Below are 16,592 nucleotides of genomic sequence, written 5' to 3'. Positions count from 1 at the left end.
TACAGAATTTCACAAAATCTGGTTTATCTCAGAGATTTTAAAGAATTTAACTCAAATATGAAGTTTTATAAATATTTCATGAAGATTGAGAAAATCCTGGGCCTTAACTATGATGACTCAGCATAAATTCACAGTTTACAGTATGCATGGTTTACTTAAAGCCCTGAATTCAAAATAAATTCATAATATATGCCTATTTGTAATTTAAATTGTTTAGAAGTGCTTATATTTACTCTTCACAGTAATTGCAACTCATTGATCCTTCCTAAATATTTCTGGTGGGGTGTTTTTGTCCTGTCGATAACCCAAAAGTAAGCCGTAACGCCTAAATGTGCTTTTTTGTGACTGCGGCATAAAAAAGTACAAGCTAGAATTACAAAAAGACCTCAGTAAAACTTACAATAGTGTGTTCTATCCTAAATATGTAGTAAATATTTCACATTGCTAGAAACAGGGAAAAAAATTAGGAAATGTGAGGCCCCAGGGGCAAAAAACAGAGGAAAATGCCTACCCCTGAGTCATAAAACAGATAATTTAACTTGTAAATGCAATGATTTTTTTATTTTAAAGGTCTTTTATAAAGTAAACAATAACTGTGCTAGGAAGTTATGCAAAAATCAGATGTAAGCAGTCATTTCAATCAAACTTTTAGTGAATTTATGCACCAGACTGATATCTTCATAAATACAACTTTTGCAAATATGCCTTTGTTTAAACACTTCTAGGACATATATTAAATAACTTATGTTAGATATATGGTTAGGGATGATACTGTTGTGACAAGAATTCTAAACTGACCATTTGAGGCAGAAATTGTGAACTTTCATTGACAAATAGGCATACAGTAAGATGTGGACTGGAGACACAGGCAGGATTGGATACTTTGTATAATCTTGAATGTTGGAATGCTTAACTACTAAACAAAACATTTATAGTATTCTAAAATGCTTTCAATTTGTTATCAGAATAGTTTCAAACAGGTTTTAGACAGTTCATGTCAGAAAACATGCACATAGGGTAAGCTGGCAATAATTAGAGTCTTGTTTTCAAAATCTTTAAAAAATTGAAACAGGGGTAGGGGTATAAAATGTACTGTAAAAGGAGACTTAGAGTATATGCAGTGATTTCTTTAAGGCTATAATTCTGATAAGTAAGTATTGTTGTGAGAAAAAGTGTTTTTAGAGAGTTTTCTATTTGAATAAATGTTTGTATAGGTTGCACTTTGTAAATACAGCTATTTCTCAAACCACGCCTCTTTTGGGGAGATATTTAATATTCATAGGTATGTTAATTTGTTAACGTACTGGTTCCCATTGATGATCTCTGTGTTTCATCTCATAGAGACATCACTTGGGAATGTAACCAGTATAGATAAACATGGTAGCGGCTAAATTTTAATTCTTAGGAGGTCCAAAAATGGAGGTAAGGGTAGTATAGAATTTTAGTATAAGTTTAAACTCTTAGAAGTTCAGGGCATATAAATGTTGAAAATATGCCGCACAGCCCTATATTTTGACCTTTGAATAAAATAGTAGTGCATATAAACTTTCCGTTCTGGGATATTATTTTTCACGAAACTTCATAGTAAAAGTGTCACAGTTTTAGCCGCAAAGGGAGTTCCTATGGGAAATTGCATTGTCTGTATTTACAGAATTGCAACCTTAAGTGTTGTTCTTTGTGCTTTATAATTTTCTAATGCGAACCCCACTAAATCCGGGATGATCTCAGCTGCTTCGGAATGGTTAGAAGATTCTGCTCCAAATTTGACAGCTGTCATGTTACTCCTATGAAATACGTTGATAAGTGAACTAAAGTGATAAGGCAACACACAATAGCGGATTGATTATCGACTCTTGTCTAACCCTGAATCCGTATCAAGTTCGTAACGCATCGGTCATGTAAATTTTCTAACCCTGAAACTGAGTGTGAAAGTTTGAAATTGAAACGTTTTCAGGAGAAAGGATAGACTGTCGTCGGTATAAACTACACAGACATTTTCTTACGCCAGACATGTGTTTTTGTCGACACAAGACTCACCAGTGACGCTCGATTCAAAACAGTTGCATGACCAAATCAAATACGAAGTTGAATAGCATTACAAACCAATAATTTCAAAAAGTTTTACCAAATAAGTCTTAGGTAATCTATACCTGGAGAAAGAAAACCTTTAGTGTATATATGACAAAACCAATATGATGTGATACATTAACATTAAACGCATGGAAGTTAAATCAATTAACCTAAAATTACCATCTTACTCATTGTGTTTGGCAATTATAGATAGCTTTTCCGTGAAACTATTTTTTACTTGAATAAACATCTCTATATGAAACAACATGCAGCAAAATATATTTCTTGGTAAGGCACTATAAAATATAGGTAAAATTATTTATATTGACGTACTTATTATAGAATAGCAATAATGTATTCGAAACATTTCCACCGTCAATTTGGAATTTGACGGTCGCAAATGCAGTTTTGCCGGCAACAAAAAAAACAGAGTGACGTTATCCAACCAAACATAGAGTTTCAAGTCATAATGAATAAGATGTCATATGGAAAACTGAAGGAAGTTATCATATAGATTTATAACACATTTCGATTTTCGAATTCAGGAGTTCAAACTGGTTTGATCATACCTTCCCCACTGTGTTTTTACTGCTTTTACTACATTTCAAACAGTAAAAAGTAGTATTGTTGTCTCATTTTGTAATAAACATTATGTTATTACCATGTAATCTTCCTAGAAATACGGGGGCCTCGGTTGCCGAGTGATCTAAGTAGTCCAACTACTATATCACTAGCCTGTCAACAATGCGGTTGTGAGTTCGAATCCCGCACGTAGCAGGTGCCCTTGACTCAAATCTTAATTGACTAGGATTGCCAGTTTTCCTACCGAAGGATGGTGGTTCTTTCCGGACACTCTGGCTTACTATATCCAATAAAAACTGCCCGCCATATTATAGAACTATAGCGCTGAAAGTGGCGTTAAACACCAATCAATCAATTCTACAAATACTGATTGTCCTGACGTTCAGTTTTCTAGTCCTTTTTTTTAATAATAATACCCTAATCACCAAAGCTTTTGATTAATGTAAATACATAAACAATACAGATTTCATCTTCAGGAAACATGCAGTAACATCACAAAAGAGTTAAAAGAGAGGTGAAAGATACCAAAGGGGCATTCAATGTCAAAAGTCGAAAATAAACTGACAATGTCATGGCTAAAAAAGACAAACAGACAAACCACAGTACACAAACACAACATAGAAAAATAAAGACTGAGCAACATGAACCCCACCAAAACTGGTGTTGCTCATGTAAGTGCAAACCCGGTGATAAGTCTAATTCGGTAGGTCACATTCGGGGAAAAGGGGATGGGATTGTAGTTACGACAATTGGAACATATTTCATCATCTGTGAAACAGATATTCCATAACGGTCAATCACCTCGTGAAGAGTCCGTAAAATTTACAAGGGGTGATTTCAACTTCACCCTTGGAACTCCTGGTTTAATAGCTTCCTTGTGAGCAGCAACCATCTATCAAGGAAGTCATGATAGGAAAAACAAGACCTGGAATATCGTATCAACTGGGAGATATATACTCCATATGCAGGCGCTGCTGGAATGTTGCTACATAGAAAAGGAAAATTCAAAATTGGGAAGCTGAAACCATCTCTTTTGTCGTAAAGTTTTTAACCGACCCTCATTGTCAATTTCTAGATGTAAGTCAAGGCAGACTTGACTGTATCTCTTGTACCCTTTATCTCAAGTTCGATAGGACAGATGCGTTCAACATAGTCACCAAATTTTGAATTATCTAGTGAAAGAACATCATCTATATAGTGGAAAGGGAAGTTAAAGGATACTGATAACTTATTTTCTTTCTTCCTAAGAAGCTCCTGTATGAAGTCAGCCTCGTGTGAATAAAGTAATAATTCGGCAAGAAGAGGAGCACAGTTGGTTTCCTTTGGAATGCCGATTGTTTGTTGAAAAAAAAACGTCTTCCAAACGTAACAAATATTTTGTCAATCAAGAAATCAAGCATCTTGATAATGTCAGTTTCAGAGAATTGTTTGTATGAATCAGAGTGATTTTTTACAAAGTACGATTTATCCCTACCTAAGACAAGATACTTGTATCTACGTTGGCCATTCTGTTTTATGAAACAAAGCAGGACCAACTCTTTCAACTTGTATTTAAGCTTGGAATGGGGAGTACTTGTGTAAAGTGTAGAATAGTCAAATGTTTTAATACTATTGCAAGATGAAAGAGTCTTAGATTGTATGTACTCTAAAAAGTAAAATAACAAAAATACCGAACTCCTAGGAAAATTCAAAACGGAAATTCCTTTAGCAAATGGTAAAATCAAAAGCTCAAACACATCAAACGAATGGAAAACAACTGTCATATTCCTGACGGTACAGATCTAAAAGATCTTTGGAATTTTTTAGTATCCACATATGATTAACGACACCTCTTGAATGTGTAGTTTCACAATAACTTTGAAGCCCGGCTTTGATTGCTAATAAAACTGATGTTAATAATTTAGAAAGAGGTTTTGTGGGTCACTTGAAAGATCCAGCAATATAACGTTGTTTGTAAGGGCACTTATGTACTTTAGGCATCCAATACAGTGAAGGAAGATCCAGTTCTTCATCTTTGGTTGAAATTCCAAAGGAACATAGAACAGACCTATGATTATTCAAGATTTCCCCCTTGGGAAGGGTGGTAGGGGTATATGTTGAGTTTCTAAGTGAATTGTCAATACATAATTCATTTATCAAGTAGTGTATATAATGTGATTTTCACACAAAAACAATATTGTCTGGGGCTTTATCTGCAGGGATAACAACATATTTGTTATGGAGGTTAGACAGGTGTTTTGCAACACTTGTTTCTTTAAAAATTGATGTAGCATGGGTTTTATTGGGTATTCATAGACCCTTAGCTATTATGCTGTTAAAAGCTTTTTTTTTTAATTTTCAATAAAAACTACAAAAAGCTGATATAATGGGTGAATTTGGCCTTTTTCTGGTTTTTCCTTGTTTTGTTTTGTGTTGTTATTATCATTCTTATTTCAGCATTTTTTAAAATAGACAATAAGATGTACCTGTGTTTAATGGAAGAAAATTATGTAAAGGATTTTAAAGAAAAATTCTGTTCATTGAAAATGTGAAATTTGAAATTAAGGAGTGTATATCCCTCATGCACAGCTCTGATTCTTTGATTGTGTTTGGCAATACGTTTGGTCCTTTTCAGCAGCTCTTCGACGTTTTATTTGTTTTTGTTTTTCCAATACTATGGCTATGAATATCAACCGGGAGACATTAACTGTCGAAATGGGCATATGGTGCAGTAATACTGTTACTGTTGATGTCATCAAATATAACTTTGAATTAAGTGTATTTTAGAAGAAACTAAACCTTCTGTTTCAAATATAATTTTAGATAATGGCAAAATATATTCGAAAGGTTCTCAGAAAGAAAAAATCAAAGAAGAAAACTGAAGACACACCAGTTGCTAATGATTTATCAGACGACTACGAACAATTACAGTATGTTCTACTTATGTGTACAGATTGTCTCTTTGAAAACAAGTATAATTTACCTATTCGTTTTTACATACTCTTTTACCGACTGTCAGTGACTATGCCATATACACTATGATCTGTTTTGCTGCTTGACATTCAAAACTATGAATTTTTCAATGGTGTTCAGCAGATTTAGTTCTGTGTTACCTTTGCATCTGCAGTACAGGTCGTGTGTTACAATTGTTGTTGTCTATTATTAATCAATTTATTTATTTATATACTGAAGAGTCAAATTTCATCAATAAGAAAATTAGCATACTATTAAATCAACAATTCAAATGACAATTGCTGCACATTTATATGACCTGCAACGAACGCAGTCATCACACTTTGTCCATATACTGTAAATTCAATTATTTTCGTGATTACCGATTTTCGTGAATTGAGGAAAACCTGCATTAACGTGAATATTGGATTTCGTAGTTTTGGGAAAAAACCTGCACAAAAGCCACATAAAAATTGTACTTCGATTACCTCATTTTTTATTTGTTACGTTGATGTGTATCTTGTTCCGATTATGAGATTTGAACAGTGTTGACTAAATTTTCCTTTAAATATGATCTCTTATCAGTACTTGTTGTTTCATACACTGAGACCTTTTCAGTACCTTTAATGACCTTTTTTCGATAAATGTCCCTTTAAAACAATCATTAACGTTGTATTTCTCGACTTTCAAATAAAAACGACATTGGTTTGACTTATTTTGATTAATGGATCTTTCACGTTAGGACGATTTAATAAATAAATAGTTTTTCTTTTTAATTCAAGCACAATTTCGGTACATCTAAGCCATGTAGCGTTCAAAGCTTATTCGACCCATTAATTTTACAAAAGGTGGATAAAAGTAAATATTTGTAAATCATTATCAATAAATATTGCTTCTTAGAAATAACACATAATTAGCACCGTTTTTCGGCAAATCAATTAGTTTGTAAAGCAATCAATATTTAAGATATGATCGTAGGTACATTTGACGTAACTTCCTTCATAGGGAAATATTTTATTTTGAATTTTATAACAACTTATAACAAATCTGATGGTGATATTTTTAAGTCCATACTAAATTTACAGTAACATTAGAACAATTTAGCTATCTATAAAACCAGGTTTGATCCACCATTTTCTACATATGGAAATGCCTGTACCAAGTCAAGAATATGACAGTTGTTTTCAATTCGTTTGATGTGTTTGATAAGGGACTTTATATTTTGATTTTTCTTGGAGTTTGGTATTTTTGGTATTTTACTTTTTTATGTTATTACATCCGTTCAAAATATTAATGCAACCAGCATCTTAACTGTATAATAAACGCAAGAAACAGTTAGATTGAAATTCCTTCTAGAAATGTAAATAAAATTTAATTCTAAAAAAAGTTAAAGAATACTTTACTTTCAGAAGTCTGGATGTTTCAAATTTGCATTATGAAGAATTTTATATGATAGATATTGTCATAAAGCTTAATACTAAAATATATGATAAAAGAGATGATTTTTCATTTCCTATCGTTAATTATGCATTTTTAGATGGTGACGTTCCCTTGTCACCATCTTACGGTGTTTATATATCTCAACTTGTACGATTCGCTCGTGTATGTAACAATGTTTTAGATTTTAACGAGAGAAATTTATGTATTACTGAAAAATTATTACACCAGGGTTTTCGATATCACAAACTAGTCAAAACATTTACTAAATTTTATCATCGGTATAAGGACATCATTCGTAAATATAGCTCAACATGCAGACTTCTTATACGTTCAGGTATTTCACATCCAATTTTTTATGGAAATATTCTTTATAAAGCACAAAAATGTCAGTATTCACCTCTGAAGCTAACAAAACCTTTAAATAGACTTATTAAGAAGGGATATAGTTACGATACTGTTGTCAGTTCATTAAAGATTGCATATTTTGGCGTTAATATTGATTCACTAATAGGGTCTTTGCATCGGCACTAAACACATGTATTTAAAAACCAGTTGTTGGCATGACACGGGTTATGTTCTTCTCATATATGTTATGATGGTATGATACTAAACCCCTAACGGGAAGGATTGTGCCTGATATTCATATGATGAAGACATAATCTTTCAATCAGTTTAATTGAAGTCTGGAGCTGGCATGTCAGTTAACTGCTAGTAGTCTGTTGTTATTTATGTAGTATTGTCATTTTGTTTATTTTCTTTGGTTACATCACATCTTCTGACATCAGACTCGGACTTCTCTTGAACTGAGTTTTAATGTGCGTAATGTTGTGCGTTTACTTTTCTACATTGGCTAGAGGTGTAGGGGGAGGGTTGAGATCTCATAAACATGTTTAACCCCGCCGCAATTTTGCGCCTGTCCCAAGTCAGGAGCCTCTAGCCTTTGTCAGTCTTGTATTATTTTTAATTTTAGTTTCTTGTGTACAATTTGGAGTTTAGTATGGCGTTCATTATCACTGAACTAGTATATATATTTGTTTAGGGGCCAGCTGAAGGACGCCTCCGGGTGCGGGAATTTCTCGCTGCATTGAAGACCTGTTGGTGACCTTCTGCTGTTGTCTGTTCTATGGTCGGGTTGTTGTCTCTTTGACACATTCCCCATTTCCATTCTCAATTTTATGCATATTATTTATTTCCGAGCATATAAGCTTGTAAATGTCTACAAACGTAATAGACAATTTATATTAGTTATATGGCTACACCTGATTATATATTCTTCTGTTATATTTTCCTTTGTATGTTTAATTATAAACGATTTAACCGTAATGTTTGTTTATAAAGAAAATGAAAATCACTAACTGAGACAATAGTTCCTTTAAAATACTTCATAATAATTATATTACATATATATATTTTTCAAAAGAATCCATGCTTCTGATTACCTTACAGTAATCTCGAGGCATTCCAAAGTTATATTTTATTTCTCAAATGCTACATTCATGACTGCACGTGACTCCAATGACATAAACATAACAATGCATATGAAAACAAACTAAAATCTTGATATAACTTCATATAATATTCCGGTTGTAATATATTATTGTAATCATACGAATCTAATGCTTCTTTTTGTAATTTTAATGGGTTGTAAAAGCGTTGATCGTTTGCAAAATTGTTATATGAAGCCTTTCGCGCTTCGTGCAAAATGTGGTTCGGTCAACTTTTTAACGCTCCAATAATCTGTTGAATAAATTTAGAATATTTATTTTTTCTTAATAACTATTTAGGGTACATTTAAGCGTGCTTTTGTATACTGTACCAAAACAATATTACACTTCATACACTTAAACACGAAAGTTTCCTTGTGATATTCTATCTTACGATGAAAATTTAAAAGGCCAAATAAAGTACAAAGATGAAGTGTATTGAGGAACCAAAATTCCGACAACCATTGCTAAAGGCTTTTGTTTTGGCCGAAAAAGAGATGCAGGTAATGAAAATATGTTGCACTTTATTGATATTATATTTTTCATAACTAAATTAAGGCGACAACAGTTAACCGATGTTCAAATCTCATTAATTGATTAGGAAGAGACAAATCAACGTAACAAACTATTCTAACCTAACTTTCATCTTAATATGACTCTGAAGAACCGTCTTCATTTTTGCATTGTTGATGTGTTGAAAGATTTTTTTAATGTTTGCATTTTTTAATATGCCTGCTTTCTATTTTGAGTCTTACATTCATTAATTGACACTTCCCCGAACATTTTCTTTATTAAATATTGCAATATATTTGATTATCATTATATACAATTAGTTTTAGGCTGCAACAGCTGTCTGATCATTTTAATCCATATTTTGAGTGTTTGGTTATTTTTGTGTTAATAAAGTTTCGCTACAAACAGTCCACTACATCACTGGAAAGATATAATAGTCTTGAATGTTTTTGTTACTTTTTATTTTGGAATATCTTGATCCTAAAATGGCGTTCTTTTATTAAATGGCCATCCTTGAATCATATTGATACCTCCTGATAACCAGGAATCATTTCTTAAATAAAAATATAAACACATATCTCAAATCTGAAAACTAAATGCAAAACTATTCTAAACACCATGTATAAAAGCCAGATATTCTCCCTTTTCTAAAGAGCAAGCATTTTGAATCATAACAGCTATTTCTAAAACTATCCTAGTTGACATGAATTATCTTTGATACTGTTATTTGTATAAATTTACTGTTAATAAAATTGTTCGAAACGCTAAAGATTTTCTTCACCCACGCAAATATTACCTTAGCTGTAATTGGCCAAACCTTCCGTTTTTGGGGTCCACAATACACTTCAACTTCGTACTTTATTTAGCCTTTTAACTTTTTGTTTTAATCGTCATTAATGATTCTTTTGTAGACGATACACGGGTCTGACGTACATAACTAGTAGCCGGATATCTTTGATGAGATTGTTTGGCCTTTCAGAGAAATTATTGATTCTTAACAAATACCAAAAAAAAAAAATAGATGATTAACAAAACCAAAAAACCCATATCACATTCTTTTTTAAACAATATTATTACATTGCCATTAGACTTCAGGAAAAAATATTTTTTTACTTGAAAGTCTTAATTTTTTTCTCTCAGAAAAATGGGAATGAATATGCCTGCTTTCTATTTTGAGTCTTACATTAATTAAATGTGTTTATAAATTTAAGCTTGTACGAAGTAGAAGACGAAAGTCGATATGACTATGTAGAATTCAGCCAAAATGCAGAGTCTGTAAAACCCGAAGAAAATGAACCCCTTGAATCCTCCATGGGATCAAATTATTTACTTGTTGCAGCAATAGACTTGGGAACAGCTGCATCTGGATATGCATTCTCTTTCCGAAACGATTTTAAAGCCAATCCATTACAAATATCAACTCACATATGGACTGCTGCAACTACAGTTCTAAGATCGGCAAAGACTCCAACATGTATACTATTCAACCCAGAAGGCCGCTTTGAAGCTTTTGGATATGAAGCTCAGAACAAGTTCTCATCTTTGATTACAGACGAGGAAAATGTTGAGGATTGGTATTATTTTGAGAACTTTAAGATGTCGCTTTATGAATGCAAGGTACTAAAACTCTTTCTCAAAATCTTATTTCTTAAATTCATCAAGTTTAGGTGAAACATTAGAGATGTTTGATTATATTGTACAAAGGTTAAAGGACGTTGAAAGTTCATTGGAACACATACACACATACGCACGAACACATCCGCAATTGCTTAAAAATCATACGTAGTTTTACGTGATTTTCTAAAAAAAACATATATTTTATATTCTATTCTTTATGCACCCAATAAAATTTGTCGCAGTGTGTTTTACTGATGTCCATCATTATTTTATTTCACATTTCAATACTTTCTATTTAAAGTAAAATTAAATAGCAGATTTACTGTGATATAATTAAAAAAAAATATCTTCTTTTAAATACGATTAAAAAAAATAGTTGTAGTGTATAGAAGGACGACAAGTAAACAACTGTTTGTTATATCATTGTTTTACGAAATTTGTGCCTCATGTGCATCATCACCTAATCAATTCTGCTTTCTAATCAATGATGATGGACCTGTATTTGTAGGATTTAACATTCCATACCGAAATAAAAGATACAAATTGCAAACCACTACCAGCTATCACCGTATTTTCCGAGTCTATAAAATACCTTAAGAATCATCTAATGAATAGATGTTTGAACATGACCTTTGGTCTAAAAGATGAAGATATTTTGTGGACGTTGACTGTACCTGCTATATGGAACGACAAGGCTAAATTGTTCATGAGAAGGGCTGCAGAAATGGTAAAACATGTCTACTTGAGTTATATTTGTGGGGATCAATACATAATTCCATTTGTACCCCTGATTTAAATAAAAAATATTCAATGCATACCTAGAGAAACTTGCACAGCATCATTTCAAATTAGAGGTGTCTATCCTTAATTGCTCCCAAAAATGGATGAACAAGTTCAGGAGTTCAGACAGAAAATAATGATAATGAAATTAAGAAATTAGACGAAAACAATAAGACTCTTTGCTTTGTATAGTGGTAAGGTGCTTAATTACATTAGAAGTAAAAGATTTCCTGAGTGATTATACTTGCATACACTACAGCCACAATTCAATAACTGAATAAGCTGCTTCTTAACGTCTATGACATAAGGATTGTTGTGGGTTTAAAAGTAAAATTGTCTTGATAGAAGACGGGTTCATTGTATAATTTTATTCTTGGTGCCAAATATGTTTATCACAGAAATTTGTTTTGACAATCTGAATACATTGTTTCTAAATAATTATTTATTCATCTTTGAATACTTATAGGCAGGCATTCATAGGTCACAACTTCTTCTTGCTTTGGAACCTGAAGCTGGTGCTATTTTTTGTAAACACATACCTGTAGAAGTCAGAAGATTCGATGACAAGGATGTAGTGGAAGGTTTTCGAACAGGTTGTCGGTACATGGTCATAGATGCTGGAGGTAGAAATATTTATTTTCAGAAATTTATAAAAAAGATACAAGTTAACTTGAGTTTTAAGAACCACTTGGTCGATGGGAACAATTCATTTCCCAAAATTTAACAAAAGACAACAACATGATATTAAGCAGAATAAACTGGTACAGACACTAAATTAGGTTTCACCCCTCTATGAACACCAACAATAGTGTAATCTTGGCTGAATACAAATACAAAAAGGCAGTAGTTTCAACAATTTGTCAAAACACATACAGTTGGACATTGAGCAATTCATTACATTTCATACTATCAGGGAGGTGACAAGAGTACATATCCCAATTGACACATCTGAGGTATTTGTAAATTTTTTTGATGAAGGTATTTTTGAAATGAGCACAAGTATTAACAGTAGTGTTTTTCGAATTGTATAGATCTGACAAATAGAAATAAGTTTTTATACATATATATTGTTAAGTTTTAAATCATTCTAAATGACAGTATATTGGTACATAAAAACTGTTTGAATGTAGATTGTACATAAAACAGTTCCCTTCTTTTGAACTTTTGTCTCATTGGTAATCATACCACATCTCCTTATTTGTATATTAATGTAGATTATCAAGTTAAATGTGGTCAATGGAGAGACAAAGTACACATAATTTATGCGCTAGTAACTTTGAGCTCAGACAAACTTTTTAAAAATAAGGGGATGTGGTATGATATCTAATGAGACAACTATCCACAGGACAAAACAACTTATACAAACTATAGGTCACCCTACGGTCTTCAACAATGAACAAAACTCATTCCGTATAGTAAGTTATAAAAGGCCATAGCATGACAAAATGTAAAACAATTCAAAAGATTAAACCAAAGGCCTATTTTTTATACCAGATGGTCGATTTGGCAAATTCATTTTGTGTTAGTTAAGAAGAAAAATGTAGAAAATTGTGAAATATAGTATAATGTATTCTTAAAATAGAAATGATATGATTTTTGTGCGCATTACCTGTTTTTTACTTGAAGAACTGTCGCCAGGGGTTGTCGTAACCAAAACTATGGGAATATCAGAAGGGTAAACGCATGAAAACGAAAAAGGCCGAAATGATACAGCGAAAAGGTCTATATGTCTGAGGGTGTTGAAACCTAAAGTTTAGCGCAATTACATTTTTATAAAGTGAAAATTTACAAACGAAATGCATCATTAGAAAAATACAAATACCGAAGCGCTGGCTAAAGGTAGGATGGTACCCTTCTTTGGCTAATAGTCCCGAACCAGTAGTACGTTTTTCTCTTATTCTTAGCCGATTTATCCTTTTCCTGAGCTGTTGGTTATTTTTATTTAATCAACGTGTTGTTCATTTGATCTCAGTTTTTCATTGGTCATCATTCAATTATGACGTCAAATGTTCTTGCTTTCCTCTGAATTTCCTATTGTGTTTTCTAAAAAAAAGGAGACCATGCTCAATGAATTCACACAGAAAAATAACATCTTTTTACAGATCATTGGAATTGAAGGATTAAATTTGTCTGCATATAGTCAAAAAATCATTAGAGAAACAGATTACACCACCAAATATCGTGCAATACGATATTTGCCACTCTTGACAGTTAAATTTCAAACATTTAAAATCTAACTGTCTCGAGTGGAGAAATATCTTATCACGCTCGATGCAGTGGTAGAATCTATATTTAATTATTGATATCAGGATTTAGCTCTCAATTTTCATGATGATCTTTTCAAAATGCTTGACTATATTAAAATGTTATTGAAAAAAGACGATCGGTCTGTTAAGGTGTATTTAATAATGCAACTAATATATCTTTACGACCATTTTGACGTTTAATATGTAGAAATATTTTATTTGGTAAATTTCTTGTGCATTTCAGGGGGAACAGTCGATATAACAATTCATGAAGTAGTTGATGAACAAAATATTCGAGAAATATATGCTGCGAATGGCGGACCATGGGGTGGAAATAACATCAACAAAGCACTTATCGATTTCCTCAAGGAACTATTTGGTGCGAAGACTTTTGAGGAGTTCCAGCGCAAATGTGTTGATGACTGCATTGATATTATGAGAGAATTCGAAACCAAAAAGCAGACCATGAAAATGGACGATTCTAATGCAGTTATTAGAGTTCCTATAGGCCTTACCGATATCTTTAAGATGCACAATAAGGACAAATATAGCGATGTCTCTTCGCGTATTCAGTCATTAGAAAAATATGAAAATCAAGTGGAAATAAAAAAGGATAAAATGATTTTAAAAGGAGACCTATTCTTTAAATTCTTTATTCCAACCGTTGATAAAATAGTTCGTCACGTTGATGGTCTTTTAAAAGTAAATGAAAACATAGACTCTATACTATTGATTGGTGGTTTTGCAGATTCTGTTTTTTTACAGAATAGAATCAAAACGCATTTTAAATCAAAACGTATTATAATTCCAGATGATGCCTCACTCAGTGTGCTTAAAGGGGCTGTTATATTTGGTCATGACAGCAGAATTGTCTCAAGTCGAGTATTAAAATGTTCTTATGGTATCGAGTGTTCCAATGATTTCATTGAAGGAGTTCACGATAAATCGAAGATGTACACTAATCAATTAGGTATTGTAAAGTGTCGTAATGTCTTCGGTATAATTGCTAAAATGGGTCAATCAATAGGACGAAGCTTCGCATCGAAAGAGCGATATCTCCTTGTGGACCAACCCCACCTTGAAAGAGCCGAAATTGCAATGTATGTGTCAACTATAGATGAGAATCCGAGATATATAACGGATGAAGGCTGTAGAAAAATTGGATATTTTGTAACTCGGTTAAAAGGAGACAAGCAAAGTGTTCGGCGAAAACTTTATTTTAGTCTAAAATTTGGTGAAACCGAAGTTAAGGTTTTGTGTCGACAAGATGGGTCTATGGAAACTAGCGAAAAGCTGTTGGACCTGCTAGGGGAAGATGAACACAAAGTTAATTCTACAAAGACATGAAATAAATAAAATTTGTTACAATATGAAAAATAGACATTAAAAACTGTTATTTTGCTATTTAGATTTACACACAGTTGTTAGCTATTTACCAAGCATAATAATAATAATAATAATAATAATAATAATAATAAAAATAATAATAATGAAATTTTATGTTTTTTAGATTTTCACAAAGCAAACGCTTTACAACAATTCAGTTTTGATTCAATGAGCTCAGTTTTTAATTGCATTTAAAGGTAAAACCAGCGATTTAAATCATTTCTTAAACCCCGATCGTTTATGGGAAGGGCATTTTTGTATTCTGAATGTTAGTTTGTTCTATGGCTAAATTCATGATATTTATAAATGTTTGCGCTTGCATCAACTTTCTGAATTTACCTTCATCGAGAACACTAAAATCCAACAATTTGATATACAAGGACGTTTTATATATGCTTAAGTTTAAATTTAAATGCAAGCATTTAATATCGGAAAACTTTATTTACAGCTGAGCTCCGTTTCAGGAAATGTTGCTAAACATCATGTGACAAGATTGTGAACACGAAATCGCTATCATTCTACATGGGTTTTATATTAAAAAAAAGAACATACCAATGAGTAAAAAACAACATTGGTCGAAGGAAGACAGAAAGGAATGTTTTGTTCAATAAATTCATCATAGATACCAGACTTAGAAGTTTTACGACAGACGCGTGTTTCGTCTAAAAAAGACTCATCAGTGAAGCTCAAATAAAACAAAAGTTAAAAAGGCTAAACAAAGAACGAAATTGAAGAGCACGGAGGATCCAAATTCTGAAAGGTTTTGTCAAATACAGCTAAGGTAATATATATAATTCTGGGGAAGAACATACTTATCATTTCGAAAAACTCAAATTTTTGTAAACCGTTAATTTAGATATGACTATTTGTGCTCTTTCAACCGGCATAAGTAAAACCAACTCTATGTTTAAATGTAATAACCTGAAAGTTATTTACAAATCCCCCTTTCATCATACCCTCCGTCATTATACATAAGCGGAAGAACATTTTTAGAAAGAGATATAAATGCAATACGGAAACGAATAGAATGAAATACAACTAAAATCTTTGATCGATTTTAATCAACTAGCAGTGTGAAAACCTAATGTTTTATTTTACATACAACAGAAACATTGTTAAAGAACAGTTTGTGAATTAAAAAGTATGGTATAAATGCCAAATCGCTGATTTTTTTGTATACATTCATTTAGCTGTTAAGAAGAACGCAAGGCATTTTCGAGCCTGACATATTTTATAGACCTGGATTATAAATGTCTTTAGGAATTTTGTATTTTGGGTTGTTGTCTCATTGGCACACAATCCACATCTGATTTTATTAATATTTATTAATAATATATTTGGCGTAAAACATTTTTCATGGTGGAATTTTTTCAATATATTTTATTGAAAACAGCAATATAATATATAATATATAATATTGCTTAAAATTTGCTTTGAGACAAAATAATACCATTTGAAAAAAAAACATTAGTTGGTGAATTAACGTTAACAAAAAGAGCATTTAAGACACCGATTTTTATAAATCTATTCCATGTGTATTTAG

General features: G+C 32.1%; 1 protein-coding gene across 3 annotated transcripts in view; it reads left to right on the top strand.

The window, feature by feature from the left end:
* Window positions 1–15,092, top strand: part of LOC127710442 (heat shock 70 kDa protein 12B-like) — a 45,127-nt gene extending 30,035 nt beyond the window's left edge. For 2 of the 3 annotated variants that reach the window (XM_052216281.1, XM_052216282.1), the window contains exons 2-6: window positions 5,455–5,561; window positions 10,232–10,637; window positions 11,146–11,364; window positions 11,884–12,040; window positions 13,908–15,092. In XM_052216281.1, coding sequence (XP_052072241.1) covers window positions 5,458–5,561; window positions 10,232–10,637; window positions 11,146–11,364; window positions 11,884–12,040; window positions 13,908–15,010 — 1,989 coding nt within the window. In that variant the 5' untranslated portion in view covers window positions 5,455–5,457 and the 3' untranslated portion in view covers window positions 15,011–15,092. The remainder of the gene's footprint in view (window positions 1–5,454; window positions 5,562–10,231; window positions 10,638–11,145; window positions 11,365–11,883; window positions 12,041–13,907) is intronic. The other variant, XM_052216280.1, reaches the window with a different exon arrangement.
* The last annotated feature ends 1,500 nt before the right edge of the window (window positions 15,093–16,592 follow it).

Source organism: Mytilus californianus, unplaced genomic scaffold, assembly GCF_021869535.1.
Source record: "Mytilus californianus isolate M0D057914Y unplaced genomic scaffold, xbMytCali1.0.p SCAF_8, whole genome shotgun sequence".
In the NCBI taxonomy this organism is placed as follows: domain Eukaryota; kingdom Metazoa; phylum Mollusca; class Bivalvia; order Mytilida; family Mytilidae; genus Mytilus; species Mytilus californianus.
This window is presented reverse-complemented; position numbering and strand designations above follow the sequence as displayed.